This window comes from Chinchilla lanigera, unplaced genomic scaffold, assembly GCF_000276665.1.
Source record: "Chinchilla lanigera isolate Chin_1 unplaced genomic scaffold, ChiLan1.0 scaffold00043, whole genome shotgun sequence".
In the NCBI taxonomy this organism is placed as follows: Eukaryota; Metazoa; Chordata; class Mammalia; order Rodentia; family Chinchillidae; genus Chinchilla; species Chinchilla lanigera.
In genome coordinates this window covers 18117545-18141503 of record NW_004955444.1, presented here as the reverse complement: position 1 = coordinate 18141503, position 23959 = coordinate 18117545, and the positions used below count along the sequence as shown (strand labels likewise).

Genomic DNA, 23959 nt, shown 5'->3' with positions numbered 1-23959 from the left:
GCCACTGTGCCCAATTTGTGAGCTCATTTTTTGTATAGTATCTCCTCTTTGCTCAATAGCTTAGAAACCTCAGTTGCTAATTTAGGCATGACTCAGTCTTAAGACAACTAACCAAGGAGTTGTTTTTAATGTAGGGTGCTAAATGAAGCTATTCTTTCATATAGGATGTGTCTTGGTTACTTTTCTCTCTTTGCTGAGACAAAATACCTGACACACAGAATTAAGGAAGGAAAGGTTTATGTAGCTCACCGTTTGTGGAGGTTTCAGTCTGTACTTGGCTGTCTCCAAGGCAGACTGGCACGTGGCAGAGGGCAACAGTTCATGGCTGCGGAAAACAACAAAAGGAGCAAGAGCAAAACAGAAGGAGCAGCCGCTAGCAGCCTCTTTCCCTCCCTTACATTGCATGCAAACTACCCGCTCCAGGGTGGGTGTAGCACTCGCATCCATAATTCCAACATTGGACCATGAATCAGTCATAAACCCTAGAAGTCAGCCCCATGACTGCTGGAGGCTTTGGGGGGACATTCAGACACAGACCATAGCAGGATGCTAAATAAAAGTGTTCTTCCTTTCATTGAAGCTTGCATATAAATTTCTAAGCTGTTACAACACACTCGGTGGAGAGGGTGAGGCTGAGCCTGCTGTTGGAAATTGGCATGGTCTGTACTTAGGAAGACAGAAAAGGGAACAGACCAAAGAGAGTTGTTTGGAATACTGTAACACATGTAGTCGCCAGCTGGCTTTGTTCTAAGTTGGCTGGTGGCAGACACTAAGAAATAGAAGGCTAAGTGAAAAGTGAAGCCAAGGATCTATAACCAGTTCACTGTATCAAATCCTGTGCTTCTTCACATGCTTGCGTGTGACTTATGCCTTTCTAGTTGGCCCCGCTTGGGATACCTTCTCCCTTAAAACTCTTACACTGGTTTGTAAATAGTAAAGTTCATTTAACTCAGCTTAAGCAAAAGGAGAACTTAAGTGTGTGCTGCAGAAACTGAGAAAAGTAGGGAGCAGGGTGTGCAGCCTAGAATCACAGCGTAGGGCTCTTAAGGAGAAAAATGCAGGAAGTTTTTTGTCTGTGCCATGTACTTCCCTCATTGTCTCTCGTGTTTTCCTCATGCCCTCTTCACTTTCTCTCTCCCTCGTAAGCAGTGTTTTTTCCCGCGTACATGGTGGGAAACCGCGATCCAGAGGTCCAGGGCTCATGTTTTGTCCAGGAAAGCAGGGATAACTTGAGATTTTTTGTTTGTGTGTTTTTTGGAAACATGGCTTCACTCTGTAGTCCTTGTAGGCCTTGAACTTTCTCTGAGGCCCATGTGGCCTCAAACTTGTGACCCTCTTGCTTTAGCCTCCTAGCTAGAATTACAGGCGTGTGCCAACAAACCTAGCTAAAGCAAAAGTTGTTTGTTTGTTTTTGAGTGACAAGGTCCTGCTACTTAGCTCAGGATTGTAGCCCAAGCTAGCCTCAAACTTACGACAGTTCTGCCTTAGCCTCCCAAGTGCTGGGATTACAGTTGTGCGCCACTATGCCCAGAAAGCAAAAGTTGTTTTTTCGTTGGTTTTTTTTTTTTTTTTTAACGGAATTGGCACTATTTCCTTGGAAAGAGAGTTCATTACCTTAACTTGGTTCAGGGCTACTTACCCCTTATTTTATCAGCTATGACCACGAGTTCAGAAATTCAGTATCACGTGGTTACCAAACCCATAGCAGTGGATGGTTGTTTGGGTAAGTAGTCATATATAGCTGCCACCATAATTCCCCATCACAAGATGGAGGCAGATCCTGGAGTGCGTAGCCACAAGCTAAAAGAACTCCTCCAGTCCCGAGAGCCTGGAAGGAGCATGGACAAAATCTCCCTGGAAGCACGGCCCTGCCACTACCTTGACTTCAGACTTTCAGCTTCTAGCTGGTCATTGTGTCCTCAGCTTATCTATATTATAATGGTCAATTTTCTACCCTGTTTATGAACCACTGGCTCCTAAGTTCATGATTCTTGTCAGTCCATCTTCACCATTTCCATCTGGCTTTCCTGTAAAGATAGCATATGTCATCAGCTCTTGGCCACTGGCTTTTCCGTGAATACTCAGTGCTTTTGCAAACCCTCAAACTGTTTTGCTCAGGATATGCATTGCTTGACATCTCTGCTTATTGAAGTTCTCTTCTGGACAACTGTGCATGTCCTAAATTTTACCCTCATCTTACAGGAAATGAGATCTGTATACCCATGCTTGTGAAGGGTTATTGACTGGCAAGGAAACCAAAAGAATTTTAAATGCTGGAAATGGACAAGATTTTTTTTTTTTGTCTTTTTGAGACAGGATCTCGCTATGCAGTTCAGGCAGGACTTGAACTCATTTTGAAGCCCAGGCTGGTCTTGAACTCACAACGATCCTCCTGCCTCAGCCTCCCAAGTGCTGGGATTACAGGCGTGTGCAACCACGCCCGGCCCCAAAATTTTTTAAATGCTAGTAATAGGCAAAGTAAAGTGACTGTGTAGGCACTAAGTTTCAATATGATGCAGGCACCAACTCAGGTGTTAAGTAGTGGTGTCCATAGTAGGTCATGCTTTGAAGGCACTTTACTTGTGATCAGGACCATTTGTCCTTAAAAGACAGTCTTATGGAGAATGAATATACAAATACACACAGTTCCTTTTTTTTTTTTTTTTTTTTTTTGAGACAGTCTCTCTGTGTAGTTCAGGCTTGCCTCAAACTCCTCAGTGATTTTTCCAGCCTCAGCCTCCCAAGTGCTGGGATTACAGGCATGCACCACCACGCCCAGCCACATTTCCATCTTTTACCTGCCTTATGTTCAAGGAAACTGTATCCAGATGTTTTATAATATTTGAGGTAATGACACTTTTTTAAAAAATCCATAAATTCCATTAAAGCAAATAGCTATATGGGATCATAGAACTACTCTCAAAATATTAATAGATTCGCCATTTATTATTGTTTGTGATTTTGTGGTTATTTTTTTGTGTTTTGTCTTTTTGAGACAGGGTCTCACTGTGCAGTTCAGGCTGGCCTTGAGCTCACTTTGTAGCCCAGGCTGGCCTCGAACTCACAATCATCCTCCTGCCTCAGCCTCCTGAATGCTGCACCACCACACCTGGCTGGTTTTGTTTCTGAAGAGCATTTTCTAAATGCTGACCCAGGTGTTCTTCCCGCTATGCCTTCGTGCCCTTAGAGCTTACATGGAGTTACATACGCAGTGTACTAAGAGTATATTTAGTACAGCCATTGATTCAGTCAAGCTAAATGCTGGCCAGTAGAAGCAAAAAGTATTGTTCTTTATTGATTCTGCTGCTGCACAAGGCCCACCCAACATTTTTGACACCCATCATAACAATTTATGTTTCTGACATAAAAACACTTAGCAGATCAGCACATATTTCCAAAAGGAGTAGTAGAGTGTTTACTAAGACAGGCATGTGGCAGCATCTTGATGCTGCTACGTATGTGCCTGTGCCTGATGAATAAATGGTGAAAAGTTTAAGGTTGGGGCATAATTAAGAGAGTATAAAATGATAGAGAAAAAAATAAAAGATGATAAAATGTTAAGAGGTCTCTAAACTATTCACTATCCTATGACTATCTTGTGAGAACTGTTAAGATATAAATCAAAGAAACAATGCATAAATACCTTTGTCAGTGTAGTTATATTCAGAGTCCAGACTGGAGGTGTGGGCTAGCAGCCTCGTTTCATGTGGAAGCTTGTTGGAGAATCTGCTGCATCACAGCCTCCGTTTTAGTAAGACCTGGAAACAATTCCTGTGGACAGTAATGTCTGAAAAATATTGGAGCAATAAGTTTTTTAATTTAAATTTTTGCTCTTACCTGTTTGCAGTACATGGTGGTTACCTTCGTTGTGCGGAGCTGCTCCATGGTCGCAACACGTCTTCATTCCTCTTACTGCCCCTTCCCCTTCTGCTCTCCCCCTCCTTCTGTCTTTTGGTCTCTTACTCATTTTGGAGCAGTGAGTTTTGGTTTTAAATACTTGTTCCCCAGTTGGAAAATGTTCTACATTTCTGCCTAGTGTACACATACAAGCACGCATCCACATGTGTCCTGGCTTATTTCCTTTACTTCCACTCCTCCTCTTGCTTCCATCCTGCCTCTGCTACTCACTCCTGTAGTCACAACCAGAACCTTGTCATTGCCAATATCGAACTGTTCCCAAATTTTAATTTCAGATATTGGGCTATTTGACTCTCTCAAACCTTTTTAACTCACTCTGTAGTTCCTGCTGCTTTTTCTTAAACCTCATCAGACCTATAATCCTTTGACCCAACCATCTTGTCTCCCACTCCTCTTCTCTTACTTACTCTGTGCTTACTACTTTATAGTTCTAACTTCTGTGTTATTGTAATCATTACTGCCTATAGCAGAGTCCCCTCGTGTCTCTCTTGCTCCATCTCCCTTGCTTCATCACACTCTTGTGGCTGAGCTGTAGGTCAAATGCCGCTGTGTACTGCGTGCTTGCACATACAGAACTGGGCTTACTGGAGAAAAAACACAAGACCGTACCATCTCATCTTATTTTAATTTCTTGAACACTAACTTCAGGTGAACTTGTAGTACTGCATGATAATTGCAGTACTTCTCTAGTCCCATCACTTTACTTTCCCATAGAACTATATGCTACATTTGTACTTTCTAAACATGAGCACCTTCCCTGTTTCCACTGAGTTGATAACCTTGGCTTCTGTTTCACTCAGAAAATAGTTTGAGCTTTTTCATAGTTCCTGCCACCACATAGACATACCTGTCCGCATTGTCCTAATAAAGCCTTGTCCTTCCCTTTTAAGGGAGCTCTTGAGCTCCAGCCATGGTGTACTCTTAAAGATACTACTTTACCAGCTAGCTCTGTTTGCTCCAGGCATCATCATTTTTTTCCCATGTTCAGTTTCTTTCCACCCAGTTAACCCCTTCCCCACTGTGCGCGTATCTAGCTGCCTGTTCAGCATCTCTTGAATATTCAGTAGACATCTCAAATTTAACATGTCTCAAATAATTCCCCCACCAGCATTCTGAAGTTACATATTTTTTCACTCTTGTCTCTACTGTAGCTTATTAATCTTTTTACAGTTCCTCTATCAGAAAAGCAAAAAAATGATTATAGTCTTCTCCTTTTCTTAAATTTTAGGGAATGAGCATTACTTCTTAGATGTTTGACCCTTATACTGCTAGGTTTTATTTATTTTTAGTCAAAGTCAGTGATCTTTTTCCTTAGCTAATACCTCTTAGTTGTGTTTGGATAGTTTGTGACAAAATCTTTGTGGTAATTTCAGGTTGAAATTATTTATACTATTTTTTCAGTGTAATTTGAATTCCTCTAATGTTTAACTGTAAAATACAATGTTTGCTATTTTATTTTTTAAAGGAAATTAAGGGTATTACCTTTTATACCTAGTTTTCCTTTGATTTCTAAAATTAGGAAAAATCAAGGCTTTTGCTCACAGGTCCACAGGTCTCCATTTTGAACCTCTGCAGTGTCTAGGTAACAAAAATAGGGGGTAGGAACATATATATTCCCATCCTGGTAGAAGGGAAGCTGGGCATGGCTCGTTGCTTGATAACAGCTCTGCTGTGCTCTTTGGCATCATCACCTTGTAGCCTAGCAGCCTAGAGTTTCTGGCCTTGACCTTACAAGGAGGCCTGAATGGGCATGGCACAGCCTTCCCTTGGGTAGGATGCCTCTACACATCTTTATGCCTCCACAATCACCTGGCTCTCACAGGTGACCCTTTCTTACTGGAGCTGTCATTAGTTATGTGGATGGTGGTTTATAAATTCATTTCTATGGTATGGAATATAGCAATAGCTAATATACTAGTATTTGGTATGTTTTGGATACTGTTGTATTATATGTGTAATAATCCTTTTAATTTTGGGGGAAAACCTCATGTGAGGGATATCATGAACACCATTTTACAGGTGAGGAATTTAAGATGTAGGAAAGATATAACACTTTCCCACCGGCTTGAACCACTGGTGGTACGTGCATGACTATCCCATCAGATGTCTTCAACCATCAGTGGTTAGCTATTTAACGTCAGACATTGGAGTTCAAATCAGAGCAACCCAGCAGTGAAGTATGGCCTTGATTGTGAGTGTATTAATAACTTGCCCAAGATTACACAACCAGTAGGTATTGATTAAGAGGTCAGTAAATGGCATAATTACTATATGAGAATAATAATAATCTGGAGGCAATTAGCAAATGTATATTTATATTCAGAACAATTGTTCTAGAACATTGGGAGTGAACAACCTGAGAAAAACAAGCATCACTTGCTGAGAATATATGGTAAATGAGATCTTCACTTTGGCTCTACAGATAATTGCTCCAGCAGCCAAAATGAGCATCAGTTGAAAATTTATCTGGAAAACAGACTCGGGGGCACAGGGGCTGGTGTTTTAGCCTGTTGAAAAGAGAGAAGGACATCTTTCTAAACGGGACTTTCAAACATATGTACACTTCAGGAAAAAGGACTTAAAGTGTTAATAATCTTAATGAGAAGTAAGGTTTTAGTCTTTGTTTCTGAGACCTCCAGGACACTTTTGGTTTTGGTATTTTCTTTGGCCAGATAGAACATAAAGGTGAAACGTAAGTATTGGACCCAGTTAGGAAAAGTTAAGTGGGATATGGAATATTATGACGTGGTCATAAATCACATTCAATGTCTTCATCCTGCTCAAGATTTCACTTCCACAGAGGGAGCATCTTCTTGCCTTTGTTGCTTTGTTTGCCCACCCTTTATAGCAGGAACATTCGTATGTCTGTGTCTAGTTTGGAGTTGTCTTTGGTCAAATTTGTATTTGTTAGAAAGATGAAATCTTGAGTCCCAGGGAGCAATGCAGAGATTGGATTGTGGTGAAAGTCGGCCCATTCACAGCAGTGGAAAGAAGGATAGGATTTCTCTGTACTCCATTAATACAAGCACTAGGCTCGTGAAAAGGCTTCTGCGTGTCAAATATGCTGACATGTAGAATTTCACGCTTTAGTACATTCCTTTTAAATACTGGCTATTTCAAAAACTGTTGTACCGCACATTACCGTTGTTTTCCTCCCTCAAGTACTTTCGTGTTCACGTCATTATTTAGTGGTTGCTTTGTTTGTATCCCCACCCTATGGCATAGAATAGATATCAATATGTGTATGAATATATGTGTATATTTTTGTACTAAGTAGATATGTAAACATTTTTAGTGGTTTCATGTGGCATAATTTTAGTTTCACACGTTTTGTTCAAGTTCATCATGACCTCTGGGTTTCTCTGGATTTGCTATATTTCTAAGCCTGAGAAACATGAACATCACTATTAGTTTCCTGGGATTGACTGTACCCCTCAGATGGAGTAAGTATCAAAATGAAAAGAAACCGCGTCAAGTTGTATATCATGGGATAACAAATGACCTTTCTATCTCGCTCTCCTAATCACAGTTGGAGGAATGATAGGAGATGCTAAAATGGATTCTGACACTGCACAGTGTAACCTTCCTGAGAAACTAGAAGTTGTTTTTCTGCCAGGATAACTAATATCTGGTTTCTGGAGATCAGATGTGTCTTCCCACCTTGACTCTGAGCTAAATACTGATAAACCATCCACACACTAATGTTTTCGTATAAGTAATAGACTACTTTCAGAGTTGTCTTTCCGTTTGTTTGTTATTCTAAATTTACCTCTTTCTTTCGTTTTGCTGATTGAGTAGTTTCCAAAAAGATGGTAAAGCAGTGAAAAAGGTAAAGAAGTAAACATTTAAGTGTAAAGTCTACATTCCCTTTGACTCACAATCATAATTCCTTTATTTGCCCAAAATTGCAGTAAGTTGAAAAAAATATATGCAGAAAGTTCTTTTCAGCATTAACTATTTAGTGAAAATATGGTGACAACCTATATTTGTAACAATAGAGTACCAGTTAAGTGAATTATGAGCAAAGAAATATTGTGCAGACATTAAAAATGATAGTTTTACATGTTTGTGATGTGAAATGTCTGTGCTGTGTTGTGCAGAACAGCATTACACATTCCCACTTATGTGTACCTACTTATCACGTATAGGCATTCCTGGAATAATATCTGAATTATGTTATTTACTTCTCATTACTAATAATTACGGTTCTTGAATTGCTTTTTTAGTTGTCTTTATGTTATCAAGCCTTTATACAGAAGATCTACTGTTCTCTTTCTTGATGTCCTTAGCATATGTCTTACTAGCACTTCTACATTAACTTACATATTTTGTATATAGCATCTTCATTTTTAAAGGTGATTTGTGTAACACACAACATAGCATATCTTTGGAAGTAGTTTGAATATTTGTCCTTGAATGTGAAATAGATTTCAACTAGTTAGACAGTAAATCATTTTTTGCTCTTTTCAGGTGTAGAGTTCGGTGCTCGAATGATAACAATTGATGGAAAACAGATAAAACTCCAGATCTGGGACACTGTAAGTATAGCACAAGAATATTATATGATCTTTAAAGTTGTTGTATAAAGGTATATTTTATGCTTGTTGTTTAATGTTATTTTATGCCTATTTTAGTTTTTTTGACACTAAAATCCTATAGCCATGAAATAAAATGTGGGTATACACTAGACAACAGCGATTTTTCTTACGCAGTGATTTCAGCAGGTGTGCCCTCAGGTGGTGGGTGTCGGTGGACACACAGGAGTCAGTACATAGGCTATGTTCAATGCAAGTGTCCTGCAAATTGTATTTTTAAGAAAAATAATGAGCAAGTCTACTCTGTACTTATGAAATATAATAAGAATATCTGATTTAAGTCTGATTTAGTCCCAACCACTTGAGACTACCTTGCTCCTAATTCACTATCCTCATTCTACTATTTGCCATGCTGTGTAGTTTTTAATAGTGGCTATTCATCTGAACCACAGAATATAGGTAATGATTCAAGTGACTTTTTTCTCTATTCTGCAATCTTAGATGCATAAAAAATGAAGTTACTTTAGGATATACAATGGATATGCTTTGGGCACGGGGTGGGGGATGTGAGATAGCGTTCTGCTATACCATGCCAGCTGGCCGTGAACTCACTTATGTAGCCCAGGCTGACCTCAAAGTCACTCCTGCCTCAGCCTCCTGAATGTTAGTATTACACGCATATGCCACCATGCCTGGCTACAATAGATACGCTAACACAGCAGATTTCAAACTTTGTAGTTTCAGAATCTCTTTATGCTTACTAAGGACCCCAAAGTGCTTTAGCTTATGTGGCTTACGGATACTGATATTTACTATATCAAAAATTAAAACTGAGAAGTGTAATACATGCTCAGCTGTTAAACTTTTGTTGTTTTTTGCAGTGTTGGGGATGAAACCCAGAGCCTCACACACACTAGTCAGGTACCCTACCAATGAGCTATACCCTCATCCCAGTTCATTTTATAATAACAATAATAAACTTACTAGAGTAAACTATTAGGACAAATACGGCAACTTTTATGGAAATGAAATAAACTAAAGCACGTAAGACTCATTTGTCATGTGTAGTAGCTGCTGTAGGAACAAATTGTGGATAATACCATTCTCACAGACAGGATTTTGAAGACCAATCTAGTCACTGAAAACAGTCATAAAACCTAGGTTTCTGGATACTTCCTGTATGTCCCACAACACTCCCTTCAATGGTAAATCCTGTATCTTTATCTTGCTCTGTCCTTCAATACTCCATTAGGTCCTGTGTTCTTGTGCTTTCTGACCTCCTTGGTGGAGTCACACTTTCACTCTTTGTAGAGTTTCCTTGCTGAACCTATAGCATCTCAAAACTTTTTTGATTTACATTCTTTCAGGCAGCATGATTTCAGAATTACATGGAAATAAGAATAAAGTACACGAAGTTTTTTCTCTCCTACATGTTTAAACTTAAGAATTTATTAGTGCTTCCCTCAAAGTACCTTCCTCAGGCCCTGTGATGGGTAACTTTTTGTTTTTAATCAAAAGCCAATGCCAAATATGTCTACTAGCGTAATTCAGTGAATAAATGTAAGTTGTACCCTGGTAGAAGGAGCACAGAGGAAGTCTGTACTTACTCCCTAGCCACCCTTAACCTGCTCTGTCCTGCATGTACTCATCTTTGACCTTTATTACTCTTTTTGTTTGCCCTCCCAACAGAGTCAAATAAATTTAACAGACACATGCACGCACTCACGCACACACATAATAGGGATGTTTTGAGTAAGCACGTTTATCTGCTCTATTTCCCTATCAAAAATTTTTATTTTAGGTGTACAAATACTTTTGCTATAAAATATTTAAACTATTGCTGTGGTTACTTTGTAAAAGTTCCTTCTCGGCCAATTGCAGACATTTTTATGTCCTTTGAAAAATGTGTCAGTTTATACTCTTGACTTTCTATGAAATAACCAAATATTATTTTGTCTCAACATGTCAGTAAGGATGGATGACCTAACGCACTAGCGCTAGGGAAGGGCCTGGAACAGAGGGCTGGGAGCAGCCCTGCCTCCGTCTCTAGTGTCAGCCTGCGCCCCCGTACCCTCACGGAGAGACCTACAGACCCAGCTGTTACGCTTCCTTTGGCAGCTGTTCATCAGCATTTTTTTGAACAGCTACAGGGACAGGAACTTACAACATTTCCTTCTACACTAACGAATGTTCCCCACCTCTGTCCAAGTATAGTGTCCAACTTAATGCTCAGGCAGTTGACAACTTAATTGGCTACTTAGAATTATTTGCCTTCTCTTTGTTTTTTATCTGTGTTCTGCATAGCTGTAGTTTCTAGATAAATGACAAAGTATTACAATAATGGTGATTCTCACAAATCATAATTTTCTAACTGTTGGCTCTTTGGGATCAATTAAAATAACCTACTTTAGTGCCCACTATAAATATACTTGCTACTCTGATTTCAGCTAGACTTCATCTAAAGAATAAAACACATTTGAGTGTTCATTTTATCTCATCAATGGTGTTAGGATCAAAAGACTCCATGAAAGTGTTTTGTATTTCTGAAAAGAAGAGAATAACTGTGGACTGTAGTAGACAAGTTCCCGATCTTTGTGAAAAAGTTAGGTGTTTGAACTTGTCCTCCAAAGGAAAAGAAATTGGATAGGTGGAAGAAAAAGAGCTTTCAGGCAAGAAGTTAAGAAGAGGCATAAAAGCAGGAATATTCAGACTATATAGTAAATAAGCAAGATTCTACTAGGACTGTAGAAACAAGACATTTATTGAATAAGAAAAAATTCTCTAGAGACAAGTAGAAATCAGATTCTTTTTTTTTTTCTTTTTTTTTTTTTAAAGGTACCGGGGATCGAACTTAGGACCTTCCACTTACCAGGCAGGCACTTATGCCACTGAGCTATATCCCCAGCCCCAATATTGTTACCTTTTTTTTGTTCTGTTTTTTTTTGTCCCAAGAATTGAAGTCAGGACCTTGCACTTGCCAGGCAGACACTTGTGCCAGAAATCAGATTCTCAAGTGTTTAAAATTTTAATTCAAGTGCTTGCTTTGGCAGCACGTATACTAAAATTTTAATTCAAGTTACACAGATTTTTGAGCACTAGCATAATATGTATAATGTTGCATTTTGTGGAGGTCGTAGAGGAAAAGAAGTTAAGATTACTGCCCATTACCAGCCTGGTAAATGCCAAAATTGGTATGAACAGAAAGATCCAGGCATTCAAGAAAACCAGCTTCAGAGAATCTATCTTTGGCCATTAGAAGTATGTTTTGAGTGGTACAATCAAATTTTTTAACAGCCCTCAGATGCAAAGTGAACATCTTATTCACAAGTGTGGCATGGTGCTGATTTTAATGCTAAACAGTACTTCAAACTGTTAAAGCAGACATGGCTGTATTTTACTTTCTGCTTACCTGTATCTTGCTGGGTTTTTTTTTTTTTTTAAGAAATCAATTTGATTGTGATTTGGTAGAAGCTGTGTTCTACTCTGGCCATCTCTAATTCAGGTTTGTCTGTTTTCTGGTGCTATTCACTTGGCCATTCCTTCCTGTTTGATTAAATGGATTTTTAAAAATATCTTCTACTACTATCAGAAATCCCTTATAACCAAGAATTGTGTCTTGTTTTCAAAATCCCTCCTAACTCTTTATAGTGAAGAATCAACTACATGTATATTCCCTGAGTTAACGTTCCTTTTTGCTGTACAATTCAGTCAGAGTGTAGACAGGTATGCATTAAAGTACTTTTTAAAAAACTGGATGGTTATTCCTTTAATATGATTAAGAGAGCTAATTAACCATTGGGCTAGATTTGTTTTTTATGGAAGAAATAAAACAAAATTTCAAAACAAAATAGGATAACAATAGTTAGTACATTGCATATTGTTACCTTCAGAGTAGTTACTCAGTGTACAAGATATGAGCATAAAAAAATTCTCTAAACAAATCTTTGTTTTCAGTGAAGTAGGAGAAACTAATAGTACAACTGTCTTGTATTTTTTTCCCTTTCTTTCCCCTTTCCCCGATCCTATTTCCTCTTTCCTTTTGAACAATTTCTTCCCATTTCATATCTATTGTACATTTTGGATCTTATTTACTCTTTCATTATCTCACACCAGGCAGACAATACAGTGTTTATACATGTGAGTCTGATTTATTTCACGTGTGAGTATGGTCTCAAGTTGCATCTATTTACCTATAAAAATCTCAAGTTTATTCTTCTTTATGGCTGAGTAGTACTTCACTGTATAAAAAGACCACATCTTTTTTATTCATTCCTCAGTTGATGGGCATTTGGGTTGTTCCCAAGATTTAGCTATGACAAATGATGCTGCTATAAACATGGGTGCACACATATCGCTGGGGCCAGATTTATACATTTAGTTTTTATGTGAGCTTATGGAGATGCTGTAATTGTATAGAGAAGGCATATTTATTAGGCATGATCTTTTTCAAGGCTGCCAGTCCCATTAACAGAGAACAGACTAGAATATGTTACAGTTCTCATACAAGTGAGGTCTCAAAAATTTGGAAACTATTTGAATATGGATCTTCATTTATTATAAAATAATTATATTTTAAGATATATACCTGCATGCATAGTCTTTGTTTAGAAAGTGTGATTTTTATTTGCTTGAGTCTTTGTTTGATTTTGTATTAAGAGGCAAAATGTAGATTTCAGTGGATTTAGTATGAAGTATTCATTGTATAAGCTATTTCTGTATTGGAACATGCCTTTTGTTCTTTGCAAAATAACTTGGGGGGAATGGGAATGCTATGTAGAAGCTTGCTTTTCTTCTTTCCCTGTTTATTTTTCCTTTAGACACTGAAGTTTTATGTATAATAGTGCTTTTCCTACATACTCATTTTAATTCATCTCCTGGAATAGTCCAGAGAGATTGTTTTGAAGGACTTTTACCTGTGCTTGATAGGTTAGCCACGGACTATAAGGAGTTTATACACGATTTTTATTTTGACAGAATTCTGTCTTTTTATATAAATGAATAAATTGAATCTCTGTAAAATGAATCTCTTTAAAGATCTAGTCCTTAGCTTTCCAATATTAAAAAATTAGCATGTACCAGAAGTCAAACTCAGGACCTTGCACTTGCCAGGCAGGTACTATGCCACTGGGCCTGAGAATTCCAGTTTTAAACTTGGATTTCAAGACTTTTCTGAAAGGTACATCTCAATAAATATATAATTTCATGTCCCCAACCAGTTTTTAAATCTCAAACTATGTGAAATAAGTTGGTTCTTTTTATATGATAGCTTTCTCGGTCTCTCATTTAGAATTAGACATTCTGGGTACTAGAATTGGATTACCAAGAGAGGGTCTGACTGTTAATTTCCACATAGAAGAAGGTATCCTCATTGAATCGTAGAACGTCCACTGATTTAGGTGGGGTGGAGTACCGAGCATTTTGTGCATATAATTCAGACATTAGAATATACTCTTAAATTCAGCATACTTTCTTAGAATGACCGTGGTGTTCCTGACTCCAGGGGTAGGTACTGAGGGTGTGGTACTGGAAGAAAAACCAACAACAGCGAGGTGTTCCAGAGTACTCAGTGTCAGAACAGAGCAGAACATGGAAGATCAGGACTCAGCTCTGTAAACAAGAATATGTTTCAAGTTACTAGACTTTAAATGCAAACATTGTTGAAATTGGCTTTGTGTTTACTTTTTTCCAAAGTACAAATGATTTGACAAGAACTGTCTCAGTTTTAAACTCAGAGGCAATAGGCATATCCCTCATCAGCCTTTCTTTAAAAAGCAGCGTGCTGTGTACCATGAGTTAAAATTACCTAATTTTCCATCATTTCTGGTGTCTTATTTCACAAGTGGATATAAAGATGACTTTTACATCCTGTTGGCTTTTGACAAGCATTATACATCAGAGAAAATTAAGTGTGGGGGGAAATTATATAAATTAAATTGAGAACCGTTTTCTCTTTTCCATAATAAAATGACTGCTCAAAGAATTCCATCTCAGGACTGTTGAAAGCTCACTGCAGTTTATGATATAACTGATAGAATCTGCATCCTTGGCCTTCCAACAACCTTTACACCAGCAGATGGTGGGCGTAAAGATGTCATTCATCATTTATTTACAATGAGCTTTATTTATTCTAGTGTCAACAGCCGCCCCAGGGAGTGGGTTATTGAATTCAAATGTGAAGCTCTGGGTTATTTTCTTCCTTTCAAATTTGTCTTCAGAGCTTAGTTGCTAGGCATCCATTCTGTGTTCTGATAATGATTCATGTATTGTGAAACCATTCAGTAAATTGGGTTGTCAGGGATTGCCAGAAAGGGTTAGGGGTCTTGTTTGGGGTTAGGGGGTGAGGATTCCCAGTAGCTTGAACTGTAGTAGTATTATGTAACTTTCTCCTAAAACTAGTGAATTTTATCACTATGCACTCCTTCCCTCCTTGCCTGTTTTGCACGTATAAGTAATATGAAATTATAAAGGACATCATTTTAAAGGAAATTTTCAACCATTTTTTTCTTCATAGGCAGGGCAAGAGTCCTTTCGTTCCATCACAAGGTCATATTACAGGGGTGCTGCAGGGGCTTTACTAGTATATGATATTACAAGGTGAGTACTTGCCAATTTTTCTTTTATTTTTTAAACTTTTAAACTTGTAATTAGTACATGTCTGCAGTGTATGACGATTACATTCGTCCTTGGTACACACAAGTTTTCTGTTTAAAGTACAGCTGCCAGTAATAAAAATAAAATTTTACTTTTATGTCCTGATTTGCTCACCTTTAAAACTACGTGTCTTGAATCAGATTTAAATGTACTGTGGAAATATGTGACTGAATTGTCTTTCTTAAAAAAGCATCCCAAATTGACAGTTTGGTAATATTACAATTTATTCATTGTAATTTTCTAAAATGTGAGTACATTTAATTTCTAAAAGGAAAATATCAGTGAACTCTAAACCGAGATACTGTACTTGAAATCTGTTCTCATTACATAAGTGGATATGGCTAAAAATGGTGATTGTGAATGGAATGTTATTATACAGTACTGAGAAATACTTTGTTTGTTTGTTTTTGCCTTTTTGAGACAGGGTCTCCATATGCAGTTCAGGCCGGCCTTGAGCTCACTTTGTAGCCCAGGCTGGTCTCGAACTCGCAACGATCCTCCTGTCTCAGCCTCCCAAGTGCTGAGATTGCAGGCATGTCGCCACCACGCCCAGCAAGAGAAATATTTTGAAAATAATCAGATTCTTACTTATTTGCAGGAGAGATACATTCAACCACTTGACAACCTGGTTAGAGGATGCCCGCCAGCATTCCAATTCCAACATGGTCATTATGCTTATTGGAAATAAAAGGTAAAAAGACTAATTTAGAGCTCACTTTGCATTACTCATGAGCACAGTAGATTACTATTTATGCGACTGTTTTTCTTGTACATTTGTCTAGAGGTAAATTACTGGTTTCTTAAATTTTAAAATTTTGGGCCAGGCGTGGTGGCTCACACTTGTTATCCCAGCATTTGGTGTTATCCCACCATCTTGCCCTGAGGCAAGAGGGTCGTTGCAAGTTCAAGACCAGCCTAGGCTACAAAGTCAGTTCGAGGCCAGCCTGAATTGTATAGCGAGACCCTGTCTCAAAAAGAAAATAAATAAATAAATAGATAAAATGGTGCAATTCTAAGGTACTTTTGGTTTTTAAAATATAGATGAGTTTTTAAAAAAATTATTATTATAACTCGAGATAGTTTTGTTCAAAGGTAGTCTTTGAAAAAAATAATCTGAAAGAGTTTTATCTGATTGCTAATTTAAAATAAAACTATTCATTGGGGAGTAGATAAATGTTAAGTGTTACTCAAATTTTTTAAAGTACTTTTCAGTGGAAATAAGTATCTCAAAATAATATTTCCCATTGTCATAACAGTGTGCATTACATCAATTAATACAATAGAGAGATTATTCAGGTGAATTTCTAAATGTCCTAAAACACCATTAATATTGTGTAGTAAACATTACATTAATAATTCAAGCTTACCTCCTCACCTTTACATTAGTGTTATTCTGTTTTTTAATCTGAGTATTACAGCAACCCCTTAGTTAAGGAACGCTTCTGTTTGCACTCAATTCATTTCTCAAACAAAAGCACCCAAAACAGTTTTGCTTGCATTCGTAAACTCCACATCAGATGACAAACACAACCACAGCCGTCTTCCTCAAAATCATAAAGCAAATGAAATTCAAGAATCAAGTTGTCACTGTATCTGTAACAAACAATTTTGTATGTTAAGCTTAAAGTGATAGTTCTTAAAACTAATCAATCTGAAAACAGTTGTTTTGTCTAGCTTTCCATAAACTTCCCAGAATGTGAAAACATTTTCAGTAATTTTGGTAGAAAAATGGTAACGAAACTATTTTCATTTATTTTTGTTTTGTTTTGTTTTCTTTCAGTACCAGCAATCGAACTCACGACCTTGCGCTTGCCAGGCAGGCACTGTGCCGCTGAGCTAAATCCCCAGCCCCACGAAACTATTTTTAAATGGTAGTCACAGAATACATTCTATAGGTTTATAAAATAGATATTGTTAAAAGGTAATGTGTTCAGAGAAGTAAAATCATGATTCTCATGTGATGATTAGAATGAGATATTGAGAAATAAGATACAAAGTTTTTATTTATCTCATTTAATTGAAAAGGAAACCAGTAAGATACTGCAGCCACTTCAAAACAGAACTAACATACCATACATTCAGTCAAGTAAAATCTGTAAAGTGAATGTGTAGATGATGAAAAATTGAATAATATTCACAAGGTGATAATTGTATTCCACAGGACATAGTCTACATTTCTGTGGATAGAGCTATTTGTATTATTAACTGTTTTCTGTAAGTTAATCTCTAGCTCTACAATTTTGGAAAATGTGTGGGGTGCAGAGATTATAACTCTGCACACATATATTAGGTAAACATGTCAGAACAGCAGCATAAGCTTTCACCTTAAGAAACTAGAAAGGTAATAGCATATTAAACCCAAGAGAAAAGAAGGAGATAATAAAGAGTAAACCAGTGAATCTAAAAGCTATTTCTGGAGAAGATAAATAAAATAGATACTAATCAGAAAAACACACACATTACCAATTACAGGAAACAAAAGGTGACATCACTACAAATCCTTAAGATATTAAAAGGATAAGAGAATATTGTGAACAGACTAAATGGAGATGTATACCATATTCATGGTTGGGAAAATTAAATATTATTAAGATATTAGTTCTTCCCAAATTTATCTAAAGATTAGTTATGATCCCAATCAAAATACCATATTTTTTTTTAAGAGGAAGTAACTATGGATAAACTGATTTCAGGATTTATGTGAAAATGCAAAGTGCATAGGCTAGCCAAAATAATTTTGTTGGGTTTTTTTTTGTTTTTTTTTTTTTTTTTTTTTTTTTTTTTGGTTTTTCTCCGGTACCGGGAACCGAACTCACGACCTTGCGCTTGCCAGGCAGGCACTTTGCCCCTGAGCTAAATCCCCAGCCCCTAGCCAAAATAATTTTGATAGAGAATAAATTTGGAGGATATACTGGTTTCACTAATTCTGACTTTAAGACTCATTAGGATATTGGCATGTATGTTGGTCAGCTTTCTGTGCCTGAGAAAAAATACTGAAGAAAAATCAACTTACAAGGAGGAAAGGTTTATGTTAGCTTACCATTCTAGAGGTTTTAGTTCATAGCAGTTTGGTCCCATCGCTTTTGGACCTTTGGTAGCACAGTACGTGATGGGAGAGGAAACTGCTCACTTCATGGTGGTCAGGTAGCAAAGAGAGAAAGAAGGACGGGGCCCCAAAGTCCCCTTCGAGGGCATAACCCCAGTGATCTAACTACCTTCCAACCAGGTCCTGCCTCCCAGTAGGACCATCAGCTGGATACAAAGCATTCAACATGTAAGCTTTTGGAGGCCATTTAAGATATAAACTATAACAGTGCAGACAGATCGATGAAACAGTAAGAAGTCCAAAAGCGGTTGCATATATATATGTAGTTAGTTAACTATTTGATATAGGTGCTAATTCAGTGGGGTAAGTCTGTAATCTTTTCAGTACAGAGTGCACAAGTTGAAGAGCTATGTATAAAAATGAACCCTACCTTCTAATTTATATAAAAATTGAGTTGTTCACATACCTAAATATAAGAGCTAAAACTATAAAACAAAATTCCAAAAGAAAACACAAACTCTTAGTGACCCTAGTTTGGTGAACATTTCTTAAATGAGACAGCAAAACTATTTTTAAAAATTAATAAATTACACTTGAACAAAATTAAACTTTCTTTAGAAGTGTAACATCCACCATACTACCTAATTTTGGTACAGCATTACAATGGAATACAACTCAGCAATAAAGAGCGATAACTAATGGATTGCAGTAACAAAATGAGTTGATGTTTACTATTAAGAAAATATTTACTTAAATGATATTTGCATTATAAAAAGCCAACTATTGATTATTTCTTTGTAACTAGAAGTATTATCTTAGCATTCACTCAAGGCTTTTCTTAGGTATTCTTCCTCATTTAAATCATCTCGCTTAACCTTTTATAAAAGGGAAAGAACAGAGAGAAGTCAGGTAATTATTATTGGATGAGGTGAATTAGTATAGACTTCAAAACAGAATGAGTAGTTTTTAATCCAGTGCATTTAACAATAGAGAGCACAGGATCTGAGAAGAGCAAACCTGGTCAAAGTGACTGATGACACCCTTTCTTACTGTGACATTTAAAATCGGATATACAAGAAAAAGGAAGCAGAGTTTTAAGAAGCAAAAGGTTTTTAAATTAAGGATATAAATATAAACACTAAAGAAAAGGCAGGGCATAAAATAAAAGAATGGTTTAGGAAAGAAAGATACATAAGTAATGAAAGCAACTTGAATGGGATTTACAGGGAATGTAGCCAAAGACAGCATTTTGATTTTATGTCTGGAAAGCTGAGGTGATCATTGTTTTTTGGAAAGCAGTGCTGTACTAGGTGTATATTCAAGTACAGAGACTCAGATTTTTATGTGACCTATATTAAGAAATACATCTTGACCTAGTAAATAAATTGCACATGTATTTATATATAGGTAACAAAAATTCCATGGATCAGTGGATGATACACTCTAATATTTCCATTCTGTTTCTTTAACAAATTCTGAGTATGACCTACTGAAATTATTTTACAATTCACTGAGTAATGACACAGTTTGAAAAATATTACCCTAGAAAAGCTTTAGGACCTCTACACAAAAAATATACATATACTATTCATTGTAATATTGTAATAATAGAAAATTACAAATAATCCTGCTTACCGGAGAAATAAAGAAGTTATGTTGTATATTTGTTCAGTAAAATATAGTACAGCATTAAAAAATTAAGAAACTAGATCTACATGTACTGTGAATAAATCTGCAAAACATGCTAACCAAAAATAACAAGCTGAGCCGGGCGTAATGAATGGCGCATGCCTGTAATCCTAGCACTGAGTTCCAGGCCAGTTTGAACTATGGTGAGACCCTGTCTCAAAAAACAAACAAATACAAAAAAAAACGAAGCTGTATAGCGTGAATTACATCTGAATTTTTTACAAACATGTCAAAAAACAAAACAAAATGAAGCTGTATAGCATGAATTACATCTGAATTTTTTACAGATGTGTTAAAAGAATACTGTTAGGGGCTGGGGATTTAGCTCAGCGGCAAAGCGCCTGCCTGGCAAGCGCAAGGTCGTGAGTTCGGTTCCCGGTACCGGAGAAAAACCAAAAAAAAAAAAAAAAAAAAGAATACTGTTTATGGTTGTAATATTGTGAAATGGTAAAGTTATCAAACTTTTACTGTAAAGTACACTGGAGAGAGACTGCTGCTTTTCCTTCAGCTTCACTGATCCATTTCTAAGATGGTAAAAATGAGTAGTATACTTTAATCCAAAATTTCTAGCTTAAGACTTCTGTCTGTCCCTACTGTCCAGTAGCTTTGCTTTACAACAAAACTAAGTATTTAACCAACTGAAATTAGTGATGTAGTTAATGTTTCTTTAGCACTTTGGATTTTACTGCATCATTTCCTGTTGTGGAATTGTGGGAGTTTGATGATAACTGTGAGGGCATGTGTGAGTGTGTGTGTGTGTGTGTGTTTGCCTACCTACTTGTTTTGCTGTGTGGAAGACTGAGGATTGATCCCAGGGGCACTGTACTACTAAGCTACATCACTAGCCCCCTCCCCTTCTAAAAAATTATTGAAATAGGGTCTCACTAAGTTGCTCAGGCAGGACTTGAACTTGTACTCTTCCATGTACCAGGCTGTAGTTTGGATTCTTATCACTTTAGTCTGGCCAGCGGATGGGACTAAAGTAATCCTACCCTTTCAGATTGTTATGTTCAGGCCAAATGTGGCAGATATTTATTATCCCAGCATTCTGGGAGGTTGAAGCAAGAAGATTGCAACTTTAAGTCCAGCCTGGATAGCTTTCCAAGACACTATCTCAAAATAAAAAAATATAGCTCAGTAGAAGAACCCCTCTGCAGTAGAAGTACCTACTGCAGAGGCAGGAATGTGTTTTTAGCAAGAGAATTTTCTTGCTAAAAAAAGTTGCCCACTATGTCCATAGAACAGGGTACTAGAGGCTCTCTTCAGAGCTGCTACTTTTGTCATTCTTTGACTCTAACTTGGAGTCTTACGCTAGACTGTTCATTCTTTGAAAGTAAGCAATATTTTCCAAACATTTGGCCCCTATGATGCCCAGAATAATGTACTTAATTACCATGTGTTAAAAGAATGATCATCATGACTCTGAATCCTGTGGTTTGCTTTCTGCAAATGCTTCTATTTGTATATACTGGCTAATAACATGACCCTTTCTCTCCCATGTGTAGTGATTTAGAATCTAGAAGAGAAGTGAAAAAAGAAGAAGGTGAAGCTTTTGCACGAGAGCATGGCCTTATCTTCATGGAAACTTCAGCTAAGACTGCTTCCAATGTAGAAGAGGTAAATAATAGGCCCTTTTGAATGTTCGTCCTCTTTTTACTTAATGAAAATGTTTCATATAGCCTAACATTTATTTATTGGTGTTAGTATTTATTTCATATGTTATTACTCTGTGGTAGTTTTTGAATATCATAAATTAGAAAAATTCCTACCCTTTGAAGTGCCTTTTAATATTAATCTATCAGACTCTTAAATTATAGTCTTCTCTTAAAGCCTGTATGCATCAACACATATATGTATGTATATTATTACTATGTAACATTATACGAAGCATGAGAATTTTGCTGCCTTTAATAGAAGAAATGCACGTCTCAATCATTTGTATTTATTAATCTGAACTATTGTGTATTTTCTGAACATGACATGTTCTTTTGTTCTGTATGTATTTGGATATGGTGTTCACGCATAATGATTAGACAGTTAATCTTCTCTAAGATAAATAGAAAAGAGATGTTTTATCAAAAGTAGAAGTAAGGTTAAGAAAACTAGTTTCCTCAAAGCAGTGCTTAATTTCCACCTTCTGGTTAAGAACAGCTTATAAAAGCAGCTGTGGAAAGGAGTTCTAGAAAACAAATGTTTGAAAAATTTCCTTGTAAGAATTAGTAGATGATGGGATTCAAGGCCACATCTAGCACTGTGCCTTCAGCATAGTAAATACTCAGTACTTGTTTACTAAGAATGATACTTGGAGCTCTTCTAATTAATTATTGAGACCTGAAATCAACTATAATTGTTCTTCAACACTGGTATTTTCACTGAAGAATTGTTTCTTAGGTAAAATATTATACTCATCTGTACTGAATGAGATATTCTTTGATTCTGTTAAATTTATTTCTGCCAGGCTCTAGTTAATGTTTGCCAAAAATTATAGCTTGATAACATACCATAGTTTTTTCACTTCCAAGCATGCTCAAGAAGAAATCCACTCCATGCATTGGTCCAACTTCAATTAAATATATAAAGCCACGTGTTTCAGAGAGGTGCTCCTCTTAGAGGTGTTGCATATACAATCATACAGGCCATATCCTTACTAATTATTAATAGTGTACATTTTTTTAAGAACCATAAATTCAAAATTGTCTGCATTTTTAAAAATACATGAAGTCAGATAATGAAGTATTAACCAAAGGAAAATCTTTCATTTCTAATTCTGTCTCTAATACCTTTGTGTTAGGTTTTTTTTTTTTCTTTTTTGAGACAGGGTGTTGCTGTGAAGTTCAGGCTGGCCTTGACCTCACTTTGTAGCCCATGCTGGGCTCGAACTTGCAACAATCCTCCTACCTTAGCCTCCCAAGTGCTGGGATGACAGGTGTGCACCACCATGCCCAGCTTTGTTAGTTTTTCTTAACCGTAGTTGTATATCTTTATAAGCAGTAAATTACCGTCAGCCTTTTGGCTAAACATTTAAATTAATGTAGTACTACTCCATGAATGTTTTCACAGCAGTTATTACAAAAATTCTATTGTTTTAAAAAAAAAAAATGTGTTTAAATTTGAACTTGACAGGAATTCATCTCACTCATGAGAGAATATCATTTTATTTAACAGTGAAAATGGATTTGCCTGTCAAAAGCCAAAAATATTAAAAAAATCTGACATTTAATTTTTAAAGGATCCATAGAAAGCATTACATAATTACCTATAGATAAGCATTGAAGTATTTCAAGATGGAGGACTTGTTCTAAAAATCAAACTTCGACCTCTGAATGTGATTTAAGATTAAACATGAGCAGTAGTCAAAAAAACTGATTCTGGGAAGATGGAGGAGCCTTCCTTTTCCTCATTTCTCCTGCTGAGTACAGCTGAAACACTGGATATTACGTACAAACCGAGTAGAGAAGAAAGTTGGAAAGAAGGCAGACTATCTATAGGTCTTGGTACCTGAAGAATCACACAACATTAATTTGCCTTGGTTTTTATTTTTGTCTCATACCCTTGAATGAGTGCTAGAGAATCTAGAAAGACCAAGGAACAGAAAAGAAGAAAAGCTTGCTCTAGCCAGAGAAGCAGGAAAGGGGCGTCCTGATAAGATGGTACTGAACAATTCTACTGAATACAAGCATCACAGGAAAACCTGAAGTGCCACATCCAGCTAGGCTGCAAGGTTTTCCTACCATCTCCTGTGCCTGGTAGTCATCACCACCATTACCAGTTCCCTTTACAGTGATGTCAGAGAAAGCCAGTTTAAGCAGAAGTTCAAATAAAATCCAGTCTCAGAACTCACCAAGGTTTTAATGGAAAAAAACCTCCTATGTACCCCAAACCAGGATGATCTCAAATTGAATGAAAAAAAGGTAAGAATTGACAACAATGAGATGACATAGATACCAGAATTATCAAATGAAAATTTTAAAGCAGCTATCGTAAAAACACCTCAGTGGACAATTACAAACATGCTAGAAGTGAAAAATAAGTCTCAGTAAGCAAAAGTTTCAACTACAGATGTATAAGAGGCAAGTTGTAGTGTAGACAAGGCCAAGTTTGAGAACCATACCACAAATCC

At 36.9% G+C, this 23959-nt stretch overlaps 1 protein-coding gene across 1 annotated transcript in view; it reads left to right on the top strand.

The window, feature by feature from the left end:
- The window catches only part of Rab2a (RAB2A, member RAS oncogene family), a 78332-nt gene that overhangs the window by 28468 nt on the left and 25905 nt on the right, over positions 1-23959 (top strand). Inside the window, exons 3-6 of the mRNA XM_005392185.2 lie at positions 8389-8456; positions 14965-15047; positions 15703-15795; positions 21345-21456. Coding sequence (XP_005392242.1) covers positions 8389-8456; positions 14965-15047; positions 15703-15795; positions 21345-21456 — 356 coding nt within the window. The remainder of the gene's footprint in view (positions 1-8388; positions 8457-14964; positions 15048-15702; positions 15796-21344; positions 21457-23959) is intronic.